Raw genomic sequence first — 15,558 nt, forward strand, 5'->3', positions numbered from 1 at the left:
TCGGTTGAGTCACTCGGGCGGAGTCGACAAGCTGACGTCACCGGAAGCTGACATAGCTCGTCATTGGTGGGACTCGGGACGGTGGGCGTGGCCTACGAGAGCTCGTGCACTGTGTACTCACAGAGGTGGCGAAGAAGAAGAAGACGCAAAAAGGAAGTTTAATCTGGATTCACTCGTAAGTTTGATTCGTACTTTTCATTTCACTCACGACACCGACAGTTGTTGTATGTTTGTAACATTTAAAGCTCAAAACACTTCGCCAGGTGTGTTTGACTTGAACCCCTCAGGTGAGTTTCGAGTTCCGGTTTAGCTACTTTTGTGGATTTAAAGGAAGGACGTTGACCTGTTACGTTGTATCAACCCCCTCTATGAAGAAAGAAAAGTTTGTTACTGTTTGTAACCTTTCTCTTCAACTCACTTATTTTACCGAGTGAGCTTTATTATTTATATTTATTTTATTTATATTATATATATATATATATATATATATTATATTATATTTATTTATTATTAGTGGGCTGAGAGGAGATCATTGAACAAACTACTGTCCATCATGGATGATGACAGTCATCCTCTCAACACTGGCATCAGTGAGCAGTGAAGCAGAATGAGTGCATGAATGCTCCTACCCAGGTGCAAGACAAATTAAATTAATTAATTAAATTGTACAATTGTGAGTTCAGGGGCAGGAGTGGAGTGAAAGTATCATGATGTTCTGTTCTATGTTAGTCTTTGTATCCTTTGTCTTTGTTGTTTTTCTTTGATCTATGTTCTTTATATTTATCTTTAGACTTAGATTGTGTCATCTTGTTCTTTCTCTTTATATTCTTGTTCTTATTTTATTTCGATTTAATTTTTATGAAAAATTGCTGTATTTCCTGTGGCTATTGGAAAAAAAACAATTTAGTTAATTAATAATAAAGTTTTACCTTACCTAACCTTACCTTATCTTATTAAGAAATAAAAATACAACTAAAGAGATGAATTCCAAAAAAAGTCACAGAACGTGTTTTGTTCACTAAACCAGCCTCAAACCATGTCATTTGTTGAATATTTCCCGTCTGTCGTTTTTCTCCATCTCTGTTGTTTAACTAGGGAAATTGGGATCTTGTGGTTTTAACTTCATTAAGTCAATTACAGTCAGCCTGAGAGCTTGTCAACAGGATGTGACACGGTACTTGAGGAGACTCTCCCAAATGTTTTCCATTAATTTGTCTGTATTTGAAAGACAAATCCAATTACAAATGAAAAGCAAAGATGATTATTTATCAGTTTATACTTCCCTATAGCTAGTTTTGTGAAGAGTAGAAAAATTAAATTTGTGGATATTCAACAGTAGATTGAATGTTTGTACCAGGACACACGTGCACCTACTTGTGAAGTAATGACTGCGTTGAGCTGAGACATTTGACAGTAGAAAGAAACCATTCACAGTTTACATGGATGACTTTTGAGAATATGGATCAGACCTTAAACATCTGCTTCATTAGTTGCGAACGTACTTCCTTCACGTTTGTTGGCTGCACCTCGATTACACAATCGTGCGATTCTGATCATGTATCAATGGTTTATTAGACTGATATCTAAATTGAGGTAAAAGTTGATTGTGTGAACTTCATGTTCAAGTTATACCTTTGTTTCGATTTTTTTTTTCATGTTTTAAATTGGCCACTAGAAACACTTAAGAGATGGTAGTGTAGAAAGTTTAGGGACTGCCACTTGATCACTTATGTCACATTAAACAAGTTTTGTAATCTTGTAATCCAGTTTATGTTATCAACCTGATCAACTGATTAAATGTTCAGCTATTTACCTTTTTTTTTTTTCAACTGTGCCTATATTTCTCTCAAACGTATTCACAACATGATATTTAAAGAAAGTCGTATGAGTAAATAAAATATCATAATAATGAGTACTTACACTCTGAAAAAAAAACATGGAATAAGTAAAAGTACTGTTTATGTCGTAGCTATTGATGTAAGAAATTAAGTGACAATTATCAAGGAAAATGTGTAGATATAACATGATAAACTATCTTTATTATTATTATTATTATAGCTGTCCAAATATTTGTTTGTACCAGACATTAAAATCAACAAGAAGATGTAGTAAACAAGTTATTTTACAAATCTTAACACAATTTGTGTGAAAATAAAATGGATTAAAAAAGTACCAAGCATATGGAATACAATTTTACATAAGTAAAACTAATTTACTACAGTGTGAATTAAGAGGAAGAAAATGAAAATATATTTTCACATTTACATCTCTATTCCGACCTGCTCCATCAGTACCACCACATTTGCATACTATCCTTTTGAAAATACACCCTTTTTTTTATGGCTCGTGAATTTGTTATTTCCTCTTCTCAGCTGCAGCAGGTATTTCGTCCGACAAGTTGGTTCTTATTTATTATTATTGGTTCTAAGGAACTTATTTTCCGGGTTACTATAAGTAAAATTGTATGATGTCATGCCGAGTGCAGCTAGAACAGCCACAAATCTTCCAGTCTGAACTTGATTATTGGCAAACAAGGACACATTCCTGCCAGAACTACACACTTATTCTCTGTTACTCCATTTCACAACCTTTTCACAACATGACTGTTTAATGACATATAAAAAATGTGACGACCAGTCCACGGAAGTCATGCGCTATTTAAAAATAGTTTTAAAAGAGTCTATAAGAGGATATTGTGCGTGTTTTTGTTTTGTTTTTTGTCACATGTGTTATTAGTCACAAGTAACACAGCAAAAATTCAACCATTTTTCCATCCTTAATTGTCTGATGTGATATGTTAGTTTTGGTTTCATGACATTTAAAATCTCTGCTAGGCTTATCACAGGGCAAAACCTTGTTATTGTGGCTCATTCAATGGAAGAACTAGTCTAAATCGATTAAAAAAAAAAAAAAAAAAAAATTCTACCTCCTGCGGGCCCTTTAAAGTGAGTCACAAGTGTGCTGTTCAGGATTTCACAGTTATTACAATGTCACACAGTCTCAGATATAACGTGATTCATCCGAGATAATGACATTTCCTAGCATTAAATAATCAAATTCAGTGCCAAGAAAGAAAAAGTCCAATTGAGAGTATAAAACAAATAACATTTTTATTTCTCTCCTGTGAAAGTGAGTCTTATCTCCACTACTGTTTGCAATCAAGAACTGCCGTGACGGTGGAACATGACGTCTTTTGTTTTTCTTCTCAGGTTCGTGATGAGTCATTCAACCAATCGATTGATCTGTCTGCGACCGTTATCTCTGATTCGATTGGAATATTGATCACTTTATCGTTGGAGATTTCATAATCAATGGTCCAGACCAGATGACTCCACTGGGACACTGAACTTCAAGCAGTGACGGATCCAGTTGAGCTGCTTTGATTTTTTCTTTTTTAATTTTTTAAATAAAAGTATTATTTTTCAGTTAAAATCACCTTTAGATGGCAGCGTCAGAGTTGATTCAGGAGAGCGAGCATTTACACCCCCATGTGGAAGCTGTGGTTACTACATCAAACTGTCCCACGTCTCCTACTCCAAGGGTCGCCAATGGTAGCCTACCTCGACTTCACTCCACACCATCGCCTCCCTCAGACGACCCTGGTGGAAAAAACAAGTGCAATAAACTGAGCACTCTTCTCCAACAGAACCAGCTGGTCCAGTCTCTGAGTAACGGACTGAGGCGACACTGTGACTATGTGAAGATCACGGTGCCCGAGGAACGTGCCAACCGTCTGCCCAAAGAGTGGTGGAAGACGGGCGTGGCCTTTCTGTACGCCATCTTCAACCTGGTGTTCACCACCGTCGTCATCACTATTGTCCACGAGAGGGTGCCGGACAAGTCGGTCAGCCCACCGTTGCCGGACAAATTTTTCGACTACGTGGACAGAGTCCCTTGGGCTTTCACCGTCACTGAAGTCAACGGACTGATTCTGGTGGGACTGTGGCTCATACAGTGGATCTTTCTCAAACACCGGTATGAAAGACTGGTGTTTTAAAGAAAACCCATTTTTTCTGCACTCACCAAAAACTAAAACTTTATATGAGGAAAAAGTAATGTAATAAATTGATGTTTGTACTTCAGTTAGTTTAGTTTTTTTTATATGAGACGACATGTTTGCTGACAAACCAAACATAGATATTAGGCTGGATTTAATTCTCAATAATTAATACAAATCCTTGACTTGAGAATAATATGACTTGCTAAAAGAAAGACCATTATTAAATGTTCAGTAAACATCACTTCTGTTTTTTCTGACCAAAACCTCCTTTTTTTTATCACAAATTGTTCACTGGCCGTCTTGTTTATTTCCTGATGATTGTCATGTGTGAATGTGTCGATGATTGTGAGTCACTCTGACTCTGCTGGCTGCTCAGTTTGTGTGAGTGTTCAAGTGTTCCTTCCGAGAGAAAGACTGATATTTGTCAACTCAACAGATGATCATTTCATTTAAGCATAGCAATTTGGAACCGCTAATCTTTGCTTCTTCTAAAATAGCTTTAAATGTTTTTGTTTTTTGCTTTCAGGGCGATCATCGGTCGTCGCTGCTTCTTCCTCATCGGCACGCTCTACTTCTACCGCTGCGTGACCATGTACATCACCACTCTGCCGGTGCCGGGGAAACACATGGTCTGCGCACCCAAGGTTACAGACGCTCACTCTTCGCTCGCACGTCAGTCTGCAAGTGAATTTAGCTTTAACTCTGTCTGTTCTGTTGGTCACAGCTGTACAGTGACTCGACCGGGAAGATCTGGAGGATTCTGAGGCTGATCTCAGGAGGAGGTGAATGAATAAATCACTCGCCACTGATGTCGAATCTTAACGATTTGGTTCTGATTCAACGGCAGGTTTGTCCCTCACCGGCTCCCACCTGATGTGCGGCGACTTCCTGTACAGCGGTCACACGGTCATGCTGACACTGTCCTACCTCTTCATCAAAGAGTGTGAGTCGGAACTTTTATCAGGAGAATGAACTCTTTGGATGTTAGATAGTGAATAGAATTATTTTTCTATAGACTCTTCGCCACGATTGTGGTTGTATCAATGGTTCTGCTGGTTCCTGAGCGCCTCGGGGGTCATCTGTATCCTGGTCGCCCACGACCACTACAGTATTGATGTCGTCATCGGATACATCGCCACTACGAGGACGTTCTGGTGGTACCACACCATGGCCAATACACATGTGAGAACATACACAGACACACATTTGTTGATGCTCAAACACTTTTTAGTATAACTGGTGATAACTACATGAGAGCATAATACATAATGCATAATATCAGGTTATTGAATGGTATGATTTATTTTTATATATATATATATATTTTTTGGGGAATAATTGAGTTAAAAAAATTGTAATTCTTTAATTATAATGTTTCTTTTATTCAATCATTAAAAAAATCAGCGCTTTCAAAATATTATTGAATTAATTTATTCAAATACATCAGTACTAATATACTTCCATTTACCTATTGTTCAAAATAGCACATAAGTTATAGATTAACAGTAGGAATTAATATTCCATTTTATTTACATTTTTTTTATTGAATACAAACAATTTGCCGTAAAGAATACAATAAGGAATCTAGACCCGCGTTTGGATTTATATTTGAACTTCTGATAGAATTGTTTCTTGTCCCTCAGGCTCTGCGTCAAGCACCAAACAACTATTTATCGAGGACCTGGTGGAACCCTGTGTTCAAGTTCTTGGAGAGAAACGTCCAGACTACAGTCCCCATCGAGTTCTCATTCCCTCTGCCCTTCCCCGCCTTCTGCAGGCAGAGATACAGGATTGTCGAGGGAGGACGTGACGAGTGACATGACGCGCCATCGTCAGGTTTAACGTAGGAAGCTGAACGTTAAACTCACTGGTTTGATGCCAAAGACAAATGAAGACTAGAATAGTTTACTAGTTTACTTTTCTTTGCCTTTTGCTGAATTCTGTCTCAGGATTTGTCTCATTTTAACGTGTAGTGAAAGAAGACAACTCGTGGTTGTGCTTAAATTGAAGTTTTAAACTGTGTGTACTGGATTCTAAAGATTTAGTTTTGTCAACATCTCCCTTCCAACAAACGTTTGACCAACCGTGTCAGTTTTATGACTTGGTATCACTATTGTGATGTTACGTTATACTCTACTCCTAAACTGCATATTTAAAAGAAAAACACATTTTTAAACGTTTCCTGCTAATTGTACCTTGGAATCTAAAATTGTACGTCTAGATTTCATTGTTCTAAATTAGTACCTTTGAGAAGATGCCCCCAAATAATAACCATTTGAAGAACAATGTGAATACATTTAGAATTAGTGGAAATATTGACATTTTATTAAAATAATCAAAGCAAAATATTCAGAAATGCAACGCTATCAGTGAGATGCTCATTATTTAGAAAAAGTCCAAAACGCAAAGATGCTAATTCAAATGATAAAGATGTAGAGATTGATCTTTGTTTGCTAAATTAGATTATGAGTGTAAATATCTGCTGTCTTTGTCGCAACGTTGTCATCTACAAAATAAACTAAAACTAATTTAAACATTTTTGGCAGGTTAGCAAGATGCTAAGCTAAAATAGAGCTAATGGAACTGATAATTTTCTTTAACTGTTAAAATGATTTAAAAATAATGAAAAAGCTAAGAAAAAGTCAACCTTTGTAATTTTTTTTAAACAATTTCAAGATTTAAGAATTGACTTGAGCTGAAATGATTTATTTGAGTTATAATCGAGCTCAACGACGAGGACTGGAGGCAGAATGGTTCACTAGTACTACTAAGAAACTACCACAACAGAATTTTCCCACAATACATCAGTACTGCATCGAGGGCATTTGTTTGAACATCTGTAAATAGATTTTGTTATTTATGTGCCTAATGTGTTTTTTAAACACACTTGAGCCTTGTTTAAATTTTTACCTCTATGGTCGTCGACTGGTTAGTTAAAGAAGTTAAAAGCAGCTAATATATTTCTGAATTAGGGGATGAAATGTTCCCTATTTTCTCTCTAACTTCCCTTATTTAATTACAAACTTCTGTATTTTTGTGTTGAGGTTTGCTGCTAAAAGTTGAATGAATGAAGATCCTCCTCAAGATGTCACTTTGTTAAGTGTTCCTATGGTGTCCACATCTAATGTTTCTCATGCTATTAAAAGATGTTTTTATAAGTTCAGACCACTGATCATTCACGTCACTCAACCCTGGGATTTCTTGCCAAATCCCTCTGTGGACACAAAAGCTTTAAACCAACTTGATTGGAGCGATGTAGATTTATTGTGAGACCCTTTACAACAACAAATACTTAACATCCAGGGACTTTAAAACTTAAAAAAAAAACGTAAACATAAAGTTATAAACATAGTCCAACATGTTAAATGCAGCGCTGTCTTATTTGAAGTGAGAAAGAGAGTTTGACAGTGACTTTATAATTTTAAATCTTGGCTAATATTTTCCCTATTTATATGTAAACCTGGTTCAGAACAAAACGGCAGTAAAAAGCCGTGTCACAGAATGTCAAACAATTGGTAAATCCTTTAGTGAACCATTTTGGAAAAAATCCTGGTTGAACGAAGAGTCGTCGCTTATTTAGAAGAATTGTTACAGCATCATTTTGGCTCCGGATTGAGCTGCAGGAAACAAACCTCCTTCTTCATGTGAGAATCAGAGACGGACTCGGTCTAGAGTCAGACTCACTGAAGTGAAAGCTGCTGCCTCGAAAACATCTGATTTCGCTTCCTTTTTCTTTTACCCTGCAGAGAAGGAAGAAGTTATTTAGTGGAGGGACCGAGGTGACCGTCTGATGGACGTACGTAGTTGTCCTTCGCTGACCATCCAGGATAGAGCTTCATGTGGAGTTCCCGCTCCTTCTGAGCCAGGTCATAATATTTAGACTGTTCAGCGTAAGATAGATTGTGCCACTGAGGAGTGAGATAAGGAAGAGTTGTTAGAAATGATAGACAAAATATGCAGGGAACCAAATATTTGCTCGGCGGCAATATAAAAGCTTGAAAATATTGTCTCTGGCTCCCCCCAGTGTCAGAAAACTATAGCTGCTGTGGCGCGGTTGCTGCAACATGCAACATATACATTTGTTTGTATGAAATTTGTAACATTGAAAGAGACTCTTTTTTGCATCAGTTTATCGTCTTATTATATCTTCTAGATAAGTTTAAAATTAATCTCACTACTTCATATGCAAACACTGTCTTACTACCATAAAGCAGTTTTGTAGTCACACTGTCACTTGCAGACTCTTTAAGTGACACATTCGATAATCTATAAATGAGAATTTCTTGGACAGTATGTGGCTCAATAGTAAATTCTGAATCATCATTTTAGTAAATTACCTTCAATACACATTGGAATATCTCTATTTGAAAGATAAAGAGTTTGCCAAATTAACTTTTAGATTTTATAATTTCGATTTTTTTAGTTTATAACTTTCAAATTCCTGCCACATAATGCATTGAATGCAGGCAAATGTGAGAACAATAGTTAATTAATAAATTTAAATACAAGATTGATTTACATTATATTTATATTCATTATTTTTAAGCTTTCATTGTGTTCATTATAAAAAAAACAGGATCAAAAGTAGTTTTTTTTAGCTTTTTACTGGAAAGAAAAGTCAACATTATTGGTGTGAAAGCATCAAAGCCTATGAGTTGTTTAAATCTATATTTGAATCACAAATATAGATTAATTAACAACTCTTTTCGCCTATAGTTTGAAACGTATGCCAGAAATAAAAACTTGCCCTCCTTCCCAGGATGCGGTTAATGGCGGCGCTCTCCTTCTCTTGACCTTCCTGCAGAACTTTGTGTCTCATCTCCTTCATGTAGAGCATGAACGCGTTCAGAGGCTTCTTCACCTGAACTCCTGACCTGCGGAAGACAAAAGTCCAGAGTCAGAGTTGCTCAGATGATGTAGAATTCCTCACTCCCACCTGTCGAAAGGGTTGCCGTGGTTACAGGAGAGCGCCGCACTGATCTTCTGGTCGTATGTGGAGAATGGAAGAAAGTGTTTGTCGTCGTATATGAGCAGAGGGATGAGGGGATGGATGGAAGACTGCAAAGATAGAGAAAAAAATGCCTTGAATTTAACATTTTTTGGCCGGTTTTGTTTTCCTTAAAATGTAATTAAATGGCTACATTAGCCTCGTGACGACCTTGATTGTTGGATCTATTTGTTTTCTTGTATTTTAATACACAAACTCAAGATGAGTGTTTGTGACGATTGAGTTGTTTCCTACAGCTGCGCGTGCAACAGTGCACAGTGCTAACACTATGGGGGATATGACCCTCGACCCCTGACGCTGATGTTACTCTGATCGTGTTGGACGGCCACCATATTGGCTGGAAGGCCTCCCGTCATCGTGGACTCACAGCATCTGTCTGGACGTCTGCGCTGGTGTGGTGCTGATGTCCGGCGCTGGTCATGAACTCCCGCTGACACCAGTCCAACACCAGATTCTCCTCTGAAACACCTCAGACAGGCAGAAGGTTAAGACACTTCCCTGACAGAATGATGCACAGGAAGTTGTTTGTACCAGGTGTGTGTCCCCCACTCTTCTGTCCATCAGTCATCTGATCCACTACCTAAAAATTCAGTCCAGAAAGGTTTTCAGTGACGGATAAAAAAGGACTTTAAGATTGTATGAAAAAGAAATTGGAAAAAATCAAAACAAAATATCAACTGCATTACAAAATAGTTTAAATTCAAGTTCTTTTATTTGTCATTTTTGAACTCCATGATATTAAAATATATGAATTCAAAGTTCATTATTTTTAATTATTTGATACATTTATTACATAATATTTAGAAAGAAATCACACAAGAAAAAAAAACATTTAATATCAAATGTTCTTTGAAAAACTACTTATAAAACTTAACAAGATATGAAAAAAAAAACAAATACAGTTATAAAAGGTATACAAATTGTATTTAAAAATTAATTAAAATAAAAGAACTAACTTGTAAAAATTGTTTGACAAAACATTTCAACACGGTCAGTTTAAAAGTTGTATTCTGGCCGGTCCAGTTAAAAGGCTGCTTGTGGCACCGGTGGTTACACTTTGCCCAGGTCTGCTTTTAAATTACATTTTTAGTGGAAAAAAATTCGACTTCAAGAACCGAAGAATATAGTTTGTCTATTTAATATACACGAAATTAACTCCAAATTGACATTATTGAGGATAACTGATATTGTATTTAAAAATGAACATTCATTAAATGATTGGACTTACCTCTTGGTGAGGCATCTGCTCCGAGTCCCAAAGCTAATGAAACCGTTTTTAGTGTTTTTTAAAATAAAGTTTAAAAAAAATAATACCAGCATTTAAATACTAAGGACAATACTCCCAGACTTGACTACTCTTGAATGAACACCCGCTGATCCATCCTGCCGGTTATAACGAATGTCGATTATGCCTCCCTCTACTGGTGGAATGGAGTAACTAAAATAGTTCAGATCCTATTTCACTTTAAGACAAGTTGCATCAATTTTCAAAAGCAACTTTATATGATTCATAGTGTTTCCAATGAAATGATGAATCACAATGTTATGACGAATTTGAAATTTAGATGTTTTCTTAAAATTTTAAAAACTGATTTTGTCGGATGTCAAATATGATTTAGTGCATCAATCCATTATTTGTCGAGTATGTAAAATAAATTCATATTCGACAATTACTTAGACAATTTCCAGCACTATTGTTCCATGATGATGACCATACTTCCAGCTTTACATGCAGCGTTAGCCTGTGACCCATGACCTTGTTCTCAGGGTGGGTCAGAGTTCAACACGCTTGTGGAGTTAGTGGCAATTCTGTCAAGAAGGTTTTAGTTCAGCGCCTTAGACTGAATAATATCTACTGACTTGTGCCACATGTACATGTCATATTGTATCACCGTGAATTCATCCTCAAAACAAACTTTATGCATTTTCTATTGTTGTTTGGATAGTAAAATACAACTGTCTGTTAGAAAAATAATAAAGAGTGGATGATGTTTTTTTTATTTATATGTTTTCTTTCTCCTCTCTCAAATACTACATCATTTCCTGTATTACAATTAATTATTGTTATTATTATTACTGCAATTATTATTATTACAATTATTACTAAATCACTAGTTCAGCATGTTTTGAATGTCCTTATGAAATTATATAATATTAATATATTTAAAGTGAAGCAATAATATGATTCAGTGTATTTATAAACGTTAAAATGAATATGAAATATGTTACTTATTTTCCCCTGGGTGTCTCTATTTCTAAACTCTTGATTATTACCTAATCGTGGCACTCCTTGCGTTCCATAATAATATATTGCAGAAGAAAATATTTATTTCTGGATCTAAATGTATTGTAAATAACAAATGGCTCTTATGTATATAGTTATTCCAAATGTCATGAGCCAGGTCATAATATTTAGACTGTTCAGCGTAAGATAGATTGTGCCACTGAGGAGTGAGATAAGGAAGAGTTGTTAGAAATGATCGACAAAATATGCAGGGAACCAATTATTTGCTTGGTGGCAATATGAAAGCTTGAAAATATTGTCTCTGGCTCCCCCCAGTGTCAGAAAACTATAGCTGCTGTGGCGCGGCTGCTGCAATGTAAGTAAGTAAGTAAGTAATATTTATTTATATAGCGCTTTTCGAGACCAGGGTCACAAAGCGCTTTAACAATCAAAACAATACTCAAAACAGTACATACTTCAAAGATCAAGACAACACCGAGAGCAAATGTGCAACATATACATTTGTTTACAAAAAATGAAAGACACTTTTGTTGCATCAGTTTATCGTCTTATTATATCTTCCAGATAAGTTAAAGTTAAATTAAAATTAATCTCACTACTTCATATGCAAACACTGTCTTACTACCATAAAGCAGTTTTGTAGTCACAAGTGACAATGTTAGGTTAGGTTTTACCTAACCTAACATTGTCACTTGTAGACTCTTTAAGTGACGCATTTGATAGTCTATAAATGAGAATTTCTTGAACAGTATGTGGCTCAATAGTAAATTCTGAATCATAATTTTTAGTAAATTACCTTCAATACACATTGGAATATCTCTATTTGAAAGATAAAGAGTAACTTTTAGATTTTTATAATTTAGATTTTTTAGTTTATAACTTTCAAATTCCTGCCACATTATGCATTGAATGCAGGTTTTTTTTTCAAGAAAATGTGAGAACAATAGTTAATTAATAAATTTAAATACAAGATTGATTTACATTATATTTATATTCATTATTTTTAAGCTTTCATTTATATGTTTTCTTTCTCCTCCCTCAAATACTACATCATTTCCTGTATTACAATTAATTATTGTTATTATTATTACTGCAATTATTATTATTATGTATATGTATATAGTTATTCCAAAATCAAAAGCAAAATCAAAAGCAATCAAAAGCAATACACATTTAAAAATACCTACAAATGAATAGCGCTTTACACTTAGTAACTAGTATTAGTACTGCCATCAATAAATAAGTAACCAAAAAAGAAGGGTGAAAAGTGAATTTAACTTGCTATAAATCACAGTATAAACTTAATATTGTTTACTTTACTATTTGAATGGAAGTCAGTAAGAACAACTGTGATTATTTTATTTTTTATTTGTTCAAGCTTTTCCTGGATTTTCTGGAACTCCTGTGTTGTTCTCAGTATTATCTTGACCTTTAAAGTATATATTGTATTGAATTTTGTCTGGAAAAGCGCTATATAAATACAAATGACTTACTTATTTACTTATTATTATTAATTACTACAGGTAGTTTCACAATTAGTACCTGTCCCATGTTGTTTCCCGTCGAACACTTTCTAGTGTTGCACCAGTCGCGGGAACGCCGTTCCTAATGGTGGGTTTGTTGACAAACAACAAGTCCAGCAAAGAGCAAAAAACTATCATGGTGGGCTGGAGGAGCAACACCGCCGGGTCGTCGAGGACCACCGGGAAGCTCTCGGACATATCCAAGGTGGACATATTGAGACAGTTCGTCACGGAGAAACTGTCCTCGGCGACTGAAGAGATCCTGGCGGTGCTGCAGAGAACTGTGCTCGGGTACGAGGAGGAGAGTCGTGGCTACAGGCGAGAGATCCAGCGACAGCAGGAGCTGCTGGAGTGTCTTCTGCAGCCCCGGGTCAAGCTGGAGCGAGTGGGTGAGAGCAAGAACCTTCAATGATACCAAGTCAACATGGGTCACTTTCTGGGTTGTCCTCCAGTCTCCTCTGGTTCTTAAAATAAGTTATAAAAAACTCTTCATTTGTTGCAGAAAATGTCACTTAAGTCCAGGAGTTTGAGATCGTGGACGAGGGTTTTGATGGTGATGAAAGGCAGACTCACCAAGTGGAGACTGGTAAGTAAAGAGATGTTTCAACAATGAATAAAAAATAAAATATCTATGTTGTGCCGCATAAACTTGATTCACTCTAATTGAATCAAACAAATGTTATGGAATTCCTTTAAATAAGGAAAAATTCTTGGACATTTATTTCCGGAACTTTGTACAATGTACACATGAATCCACACTGAACAGTGTTAGGAATCTGACTAAACGCTCACTTGAACAAAGAATAGAAATCAGTTCTGGTTTAATGTCACACGTTTTACTGCAAGTGAGTCATCTTTCTCGTAGAACCCGAAGTGGCTCCACACTTTAGAGTGGAAAAGGCCACGGCTTACGCTTAATTTACTCAAATATATGGTGTTATTAGCACTTTCGCGAACAAGACACGATGGATTTAGAACTCACACTGACAATGGGGTAAATCCATAGTGTGTTGTAATAAAGTGTTGATGTTTGATGTCAGTGTATTGAATAATGTCCAGACCCACATGGGTCAACAATCTCAACATGGGTCACTGCTGGGTTTTCCTTCAGTCTCCTCTGGTCTTAAACGGCATCGGTGCGTTCAAGGACCTTGCATTTCTTTGTTTGAGACTAACTGTGGAATAAAAACTATTCATTCATTTCAGACAACGTCACTGAACTCGATGACCAAGAGTTTGAGATCGTAGACGAGGGTTTTGATGGTGAAGATGGGCCGATTCACGAAGTGAAAACAGGTGAGTCGTAAGTTATTTTAATAATGAATGACTATGAAATATTTGTGTTGTGCCGATTTACCCTGAGTGAATCTGACATCATTGTTATGGAATTATAATGCTAGGGGTGAGACAAAATGTTTAACTGATGAAATGATGATAATATCACAATACACAATATCTGCAATATCCAATACTGAATATGACACATCGCGATGTGAATGAAAAATAATACATTTTCATTAGTAAGGAAAACATCTTATGCATTTATTAAAAAACGATGTTAGGTACAAATTGATCCATGCTGTAAAGTTACATTTTAGGAATCTTACTTAACACTTACTTAAACAAAGTTTAATGTCACACGCTTTACTTGCAAATTAGGAAGAACAACACAGGGTCTGAAACCTTTCCGAAGCACACAGCTTTTATATATTTGTCGTAGTTTTACAACGCAATAATTATCTTAAATGATTAATTATCACTTAAGGTCTGCTTTAACTCCTTCAGAAGTGGATACCTGGCAAAAAGTCACCCCCACATTCCTCTCCCACATGAGCAGTGATGGTTGTGTAGTGTTGTACACAATCGGTGAGATAATACTAGTATACTGTATGTGGTTAAGTAAATTTGTCCTAAACTAATACTTTTGCCAACAGTTGCACTCATAAGTGCATGGATATTAATAACATGTTTTTTGTAAACCAGGACAGTACTTTTTGATATTGAAAAGCCAGTAGCAAAACATTTACTTAAGATTGAGTTTAACAATAGCTAAACAAGATAAGAATATTGCAAACATTAAACTAAGTATAGATGGAGTTATTTTTACCATTCCGGTACCTGGGAGCTGGGAACCTTAAAGTGCTTTGGGTAAACCTAGACTTATGATGGCACATAAAAGTGCCTGACTTTACTAAAATGTCTAAATCGAGACTATGCTTTCTGACCAGTGAGTCGTAGCTTTTTATGTAAACTTGAGCCCTTTTCACCTTTTTCTCATAAAAATAAGAAAATAAAAAAATAACCTAAATAAATTCAATGGCTTTGCAGATTCAAAGTGTTGCTGTTATATTTTAACTTCGCTAAACAGTTTTTGCCCATTTAATATTATTTATCCAAATAAATGTTCTTCTGTCTCGTAAAAGCCAAAGTGGCTCAAAACTTTAGCCTGGAAACTTGCATCTGTTTTTCTCCTTTCGTTGTTCTTCTGTTGTTATCTTGTCTTCTTCACCACCCATGGCTTATGCCTACTTTACTCAGATATACGGGATTAGCTCCTCCACAAACTAAACAGGAGAAATTAAGAACTTGACGGTGTAATTCCATACCATGTGTTGTAATAAAATAATGATCTTTGATGTCGGTGTAACAGAGAGCAGAAAAATGTATTTCGTTCCCACCTCTAAATAATGCATAGTTTTGTTTGACTTTCATCGACATCAATGTCTTCACCTGCACAGATGTTAAAGAGGACGACCTGGGTTTTATCTGGTACACGGATGAG

General features: G+C 35.9%; 1 protein-coding gene across 1 annotated transcript; it reads left to right on the forward strand.

The window, feature by feature from the left end:
• Positions 1 to 81: 81 nt before the first annotated feature.
• On the forward strand, positions 82 to 7,163 carry LOC148082073 (phosphatidylcholine:ceramide cholinephosphotransferase 2-like). Its single transcript, XM_087789181.1, has 7 exons — positions 82 to 175; positions 3,210 to 3,975; positions 4,527 to 4,644; positions 4,725 to 4,782; positions 4,848 to 4,943; positions 5,016 to 5,182; positions 5,644 to 7,163. The coding sequence occupies exons 2-7, from the start codon at positions 3,443 to 3,445 to the stop codon at positions 5,815 to 5,817; spliced, it is 1,146 nt and encodes a 381-aa protein (XP_087645307.1). The 5' UTR covers positions 82 to 175; positions 3,210 to 3,442; the 3' UTR covers positions 5,818 to 7,163.
• The last annotated feature ends 8,395 nt before the right edge of the window (positions 7,164 to 15,558 follow it).

Source organism: Callionymus lyra, chromosome 4 (genome assembly GCF_982586985.1).
Source record: "Callionymus lyra chromosome 4, fCalLyr1.hap1.1, whole genome shotgun sequence".
Classification (NCBI taxonomy): Eukaryota; Metazoa; Chordata; class Actinopteri; order Syngnathiformes; family Callionymidae; genus Callionymus; species Callionymus lyra.

What these genes read in the sequence shown, in the direction of transcription:
- LOC148082073 (XM_087789181.1), top strand. Translation starts at nt 3,443, where the DNA reads ATGGCAGCGTCAGAGTTGATTCAGGAGAGCGAGCATTTACACCCCCAT. An exon ending in TGGATCTTTCTCAAACACCG is followed by an intron (nt 3,976 to 4,526) that starts GTATGAAAGACT and finishes TTTTGCTTTCAG; the next exon opens with GGCGATCATCGGTCGTCGCT. An exon ending in ACATGGTCTGCGCACCCAAG is followed by an intron (nt 4,645 to 4,724) that starts GTTACAGACGCT and finishes TGTTGGTCACAG; the next exon opens with CTGTACAGTGACTCGACCGG.